Below are 6000 nucleotides of genomic sequence, written 5' to 3'. Positions count from 1 at the left end.
CAAAGCTGGTAGACTGATGTGCCTGCTTTAATTTAATTTTTAAAGGGAAGGTTCTTAAATGTAGTAACTGGGCACAACAAAATTCTACATTAGAGTGAATTTAGCACTCCACTTCTGAAAGGTTGCCAAACCCTGGTGTAGAGGATTTTGGTGCCTGCAGTGCTTGGTGCCCAGATCTACTGCCAACATGCTCACTTGTCACAATATAGTTCTGTACAAACGAACAGATAATACCACTTATAAACTACCTGATTACCAGAACATGACTGGGGTGAATATTTCAAGCATCATAATGGTATTTAAAATTGATATTTAAAAGTATACATCATGAAGCTCTCGTTAGTCTGGTACATCCTACACGTGAAACCGAGACACTGCATCAGGAGAAAACAGAGATCAAATTTCATTCTGAATTCATGTGGTAGCATATGTATCAAAGTGTCATCAATGGCAAGTCAAAGAGGTCAGAAATTCCTTCATTGTCATCCAAGTGAAAGAAGTAATCATGTTCACTGGGTGGTGGGCTTAATCTCAGAAGCGGTGAGAAACCTTAAAGAAATAAGAATTTGATCCATATTAACATTTGTTAAATTTATTAGTGAGAAATGTATTAGTTAATGTTACCATTATAATGAAACTCAAATGCAATGTAATACATGAGCAAAAAGTTCTGCTATCTATTCTCTTTGTAGACCTCAAACTAATTTCATTGAAGGACAAATGACTGAGATCTGATAATATTACAGGGCACTTAAAATTAAAACCAAGGTACGTGTATTTCATCCAGAAATACGAGTATTTTTGGATGAAAATAATTACCACATAGCATTAGACACTGGCAGCCAGATATCTGGATTTGGACATTCCTAATGAACAGAAAGTTCATACATCTCAGTTTATCATGCATTAATGGAACTAACCATTATAGCAAACCAACCTAAAATGAAACTGGATCATTTAGAGACTGATTCGTGGCAGCATCTTTTCAGACCTATTACATTTCTGAAGAGATAGTGGCAAAGTAACTAAATATGTTTATTAGTTAATAACAATAGGCATTTTTTGCAACTTCTTCTAAGGGTACGGCAAGGCATGTAGTACAATGGAGAGACAGCCACTTCTTTTTCTTCTAGCAATACCTTGAGCTCTACTATACACAATAAGACAAGATACCTCAATTTTCAGTTCTCCCATTATTAAAGAGGAATAGTGCCTCTAGTAACAGTCATAAGTTTTATTATGTGGTAATAACTGTCATGGATATTGCAGAATAGATTACATGCTATATTACTTCATGACTCAGTTTTCTCCAGAAAGCACTAATTAAAATAATTTTATTTGTACTACTGCTACATTTATGACTATTGTCGTAATTCACATATGGCAATCATGTTTGTAAGGTTCCATTCACTTACTAAAATACAAACAGTTAAATTTTACACAATTGTGCATAAAATAAAGTAATAAATATAATGAAAATCCTAAGCATCAGCATGTGCTTTAAATGGGATATTGAGTATACACTCAATATCCCATTTAAATAGTGTAGTTTCCTAATAAAATGCATGACACACACAGGAGCTAAAACATTAATGATCATCTACTTAATAGTAGATGTGATCTACTTTCACCATGATAACTGCTTGCATACAGCAGCATTGACTCACAAAACCACGGATGGTATTCTCAGGTATCCTGGACCACCTGGAGAGAAGAATGTCCCATCATTTAGCAACACAGTGACGCACTGGCATGGCCTGACAAATGCTGCCTTCCACTGCATCCCACAAACGATTGATGGGATTGAAGTTGGGGGAATCTGGCAGCCAGGGGAGCACTGAAATGCTTGACTTGATCCTTCAACCATTCCTGCACAATTTGGCCTTGTGACTCAGGGCATTATCTTCTTGAAAGAATACAGTGCCATTTGGATAGTCAACATGCAGGGTAAAACTTGGTCCAAAACAATACTGAGGTATGATGTGGAGGTGTGAGTGTGTTCAATGGGAATGAAGAGACCCAGTGATGTCCATGAAAACATCCCCAAAACTACGATACCACCGCTGCTGGCCTATTTTCGTCCAACCATGCAATCTGGTTGCAGCTGTCTGTCTTTTAGCTCTCACATATGTACCTGTCCATCAACATGATGGAGCTGGAACATTAGTTCATTACATCAACCAACTCTTTTCCAGTAATCCAATGTCAAGGAACGGTGCCCCTCACCAATCTTGTTGCCCTTCTCTGTACACGTTCAAGTAAATCTACATGCTTCCTAAAATGAGGCCTCCAGACCTGTATACAGTACTCAAGGCGTGGCCTGACCATTGCCTTATACAGAGGGATAAAATCACCTCCTTTTCCCTGCTAGCAAAATTCCTATATATCATTGACAAAACCCCATGACCTGCCCTGGCAGCCTGTCTGCATTGCTCAGAAAACTTCATATCTGCCTGCACAATTACTCCCAGGTCTTTTTCATTTTCTACCACCTTAAGTGTAGCACCACGCAGTTGGTACATTTCTCTGGGGTTACTTCTACCCATATGCAGTACTTTGCATTTGTCAAGGTTAAACTTCAGTTGCCACTTCTTAGCCCATCTGCCCAAATTATCTAGATCCTGTTGCAGTAGCACACTGCCATTACTGTCATTAACAACCCTGCCAACCTTTGTATCATCTGCAAACTTCGACATTAAGCCTGATATCATTGATAAATGATATCAGGCTTAATTCATCAATATCATTGATAAATATACAAAACAACAGAGGACCCAACATTGAACCCTGTGGGACTCCACTAATAACATTAGTCCACGAAGAGCAGCACCCACTGATTACCACCCTCTGTCTTCTCACACTTAACCATCCTTTTATCCATTGTAGCAACTTACCCTTAATACCATTCTCCTCCAATTTGTACAATAGTCTTCCATGTGCAACAGTGTCAAAAGCTTTCCTGAAATCCAAATATATGATATCAAAATTATTTTTTGCATCCAGTTCCTTTGTAACCACATCATAATATCCTATCAAATTTGTCAGACAAGACTTTCCCTTAACAAACCCATGCTGTGTCTGAATTATTGCTGCAGTCCTGTCTAGATGATCCTGCAATGCATCTTTAACCAGCGACTCCATTATTTTACCCGGAACAGAAGTTAAACTAACTGGTCTGTAATTACTCGTGTTACCCTTCGATCCCCCTTTGTGAATTGGGGATACATTTGCACATCTCCAGTCCGTGGGAACCTCCCCTGAGTTCAAGGATGCTCTCATAATTATGGCTAAGGGTTTGCTTAGTTGCTTTGTCACCTCCTTTAATATAACTGGATAGATCCCATCCACCCCAGGTGCTTTTCTTACGTTTAACTTCAACAATTTCTCTTCCACTTTGCTCTCAGTTATTACAAAATCATTAAGCACCCTGCTACAATTTGATAACCTTCTGCCATTTCCAAACCTTAATAACTCCTCATGTGTGAATGTAGGTGCAAAATACTCATTCAGTTTGTTTGCTATCTGGGCAGGATCATCAACAGGCGATCCATCGATATCAAGTGGACCAATCAGATTCATCCCCTTCCTTTTAGAGTTTATATAAGTAAAGAAATCCTTGCTGTTTTTCTTAGCATCTTTTGCCAAGGATTTCTAGTATTCTGCCTTTGCCTGCCTAACCTCCTTTGTGACCTGGTTACAGACTAGCTTATATCTGCCATAGGCTTCTGAGTCACTTGATAATTTATATGCATCCCATGCATTTTTCTTCTCTGTTACAAGTCTCATTAGTTCATTTGATAACCATTTAGGCCTAAACCTTGAACAATATTTCTTAATAGGTATGAAACTTTTAGTAGCATCCTCGATTAATTCCTTGAATGCTTCCCACTTAGAATTTACTGTTGGTAACATCGTCAGTTTATCCCACTGTACAGAATTTAAAAACTTTCTGATACCACTGTACCATAATTCAAATATGGAAGACCAACAAGGAACAGAACATCAATGTTCCGCAAATTCTTTCCAGAATAAGAAATTGCCCGACTCCAATGAGATTTTAAAAGATGAACTTGAGTCAGAAATTAATGAAATACTTTTAACTATTTTTGCTAAAAACGTTCAAAGCCTAGAAAATATGGACTGAGATCGTCTACGATTATCTCAGTACAATAGTACCAGAATAGAATCCGAAAGGGCATTTTCTGCTGCTAATTGAATACTGTATGTACCAAAATTATATCCATTTTAAACGATCATACTATCGATTGCTTATGTTTCTTAAGAGCTCACTTTATTTGGACAGGTAGTGTGGATGCTTAAATATAACTAAACTTTGCAGTAACAATATGTATTTTTTTTGTTTTTAGAATAACTGTATTTTAATGATTTTTTCAGAATATTTATTATTGCAATAAAAGTTTATTTAAAACATGAATTCAAGTAATCCCAGGACCTGTTTTTTTTCCTTACTTTATTGCACCTAATTGCATCAAAATTTATTGAGAAAAACGTTTGTTTGTGGAATATCAGTATTAATACTGGTATTAATACAAGGAGGCACAATATCTCTGAAGTTGTTTACTGCTGCCCTTGAAGCTTTCAGAAGATTAGACTGGTCGCAGAAAGGAGTCAATGTGAATGGAGAGTACCTAAACCATTTATAATTTGCAGATGATATTGTGGTCATAAGCCACGATCCCAAAGAATTAGAGGAAAATCTAAATCAGTTATGCAGAGTTAGTAAGGATTTTGGACTAAAGATGGATATGGCTAAAACAAAAGTAATGATGAACAAGTACGCCACAGAAAGGGATATAATGATTCAAGGAGCAGTAATTGTAAAGGTGGAATCATATATTTATCTGGGACAAGTCATTAGCTGTAATAATGATAAATGGCTGGAAGTCAAGAGAAGAATAAATTTGGGATGGATAGCATTCAGGAAATATAGTCACATACTGAGGAGCAATATCCCAATTTGTCTGAAACATAAAATAATGAACCAATGTCTACTCCCCACCATGACTTATGGAAGTGAAACTTTGGCACTCACCAAAAGAATGGAAGAGAAGCTAAGAACTACACAGCAAAGAATGGAACGAATTATATTGGGAATCAGACTGTTAGATAAGAAGAGAAACACATGGATTAGGCAGCAAACTGAAGTAAAGGACATTCTTATCAAAACTAAAGAACTAAGATGGTCTTGGGCAGGACACATAGCTCAAAGACATGACAGAAGGGCTAAGAAAATAACAGAATGGTACCCAAGAGGAGCTAAGAGAAAACCTGGAAGACAACAACAGAAATGGACAGATAAAATTCATGAGTTTGTGGATGAATGGCCATTGCACAAAACAGAAGGAACTGGAAAGTTGCTGGAGAGGCCTTCATCCTGCAGTGGATTGAAAATGGCTGATGATGATGATGATGATGTAAATAATAAAAACAGATAACTATATAATCTATAATAAAATTCTCCTTACAAAAACAACAGTTAAGCATAAATTTTAATATAACATAAAAATAAAATACTGAATATAATAAAAGCAAAAACCGAAAACAGTAAAGTTATAAAACTATGTACAAATAAAACAGGGTATACATAAATATACAATTATGTAGATTTATATAATTAACATTTTAATGAATTGAAGACTATTTTGTAACATATGTTTGGCATTCAGCAGACCCGACTGCCATAAGTGTAATGGTCTTATGGACTTAAAAGATCTAGAGTTTATAGCTTCAATTGAATTGTATATATATGCACATTTAAATGTCAAAATTTAACTTTTGTATTAAAACATACTGATTTACTTACTTTCAGTAGAAATTAACTCTTCAAACAATACTCCTTCAAGTCCACTATCTGAAATATAACACATACTGTGCTGAAAATTTTCATAAACAAAGTGGTGTACTCTTAATTTAAAAAAAAATCTGAGCTTTAAAGCAGTCACTAAATTAATTAAAATGGGAAAAAAATTAATCCAGTAT

At 36.0% G+C, this 6000-nt stretch overlaps 1 protein-coding gene across 1 annotated transcript in view; it reads right to left on the bottom strand.

Moving 5' to 3' along the window:
- Positions 1-433: 433 nt before the first annotated feature.
- LOC150082761 (transcription factor E2F5-like) overlaps positions 434-6000 on the bottom strand; it is a 49213-nt gene continuing 43646 nt past the window's right edge. Inside the window, exons 8-9 of the mRNA XM_090378272.1 lie at positions 5825-5872; positions 434-549 (exon numbers count right to left, since the gene is read on the bottom strand). Coding sequence (XP_090234398.1) covers positions 434-549; positions 5825-5872 — 164 coding nt within the window. The remainder of the gene's footprint in view (positions 550-5824; positions 5873-6000) is intronic.

This window comes from Mastigoproctus giganteus, chromosome 7 (genome assembly GCF_048544385.1).
Source record: "Mastigoproctus giganteus isolate SK-2022 chromosome 7, ASM4854438v1, whole genome shotgun sequence".
In the NCBI taxonomy this organism is placed as follows: Eukaryota; Metazoa; Arthropoda; class Arachnida; order Uropygi; family Thelyphonidae; genus Mastigoproctus; species Mastigoproctus giganteus.
The sequence above is the reverse complement of the archived record's forward strand: the minus strand, read 5'-3'. Positions and strand labels throughout refer to the sequence as shown.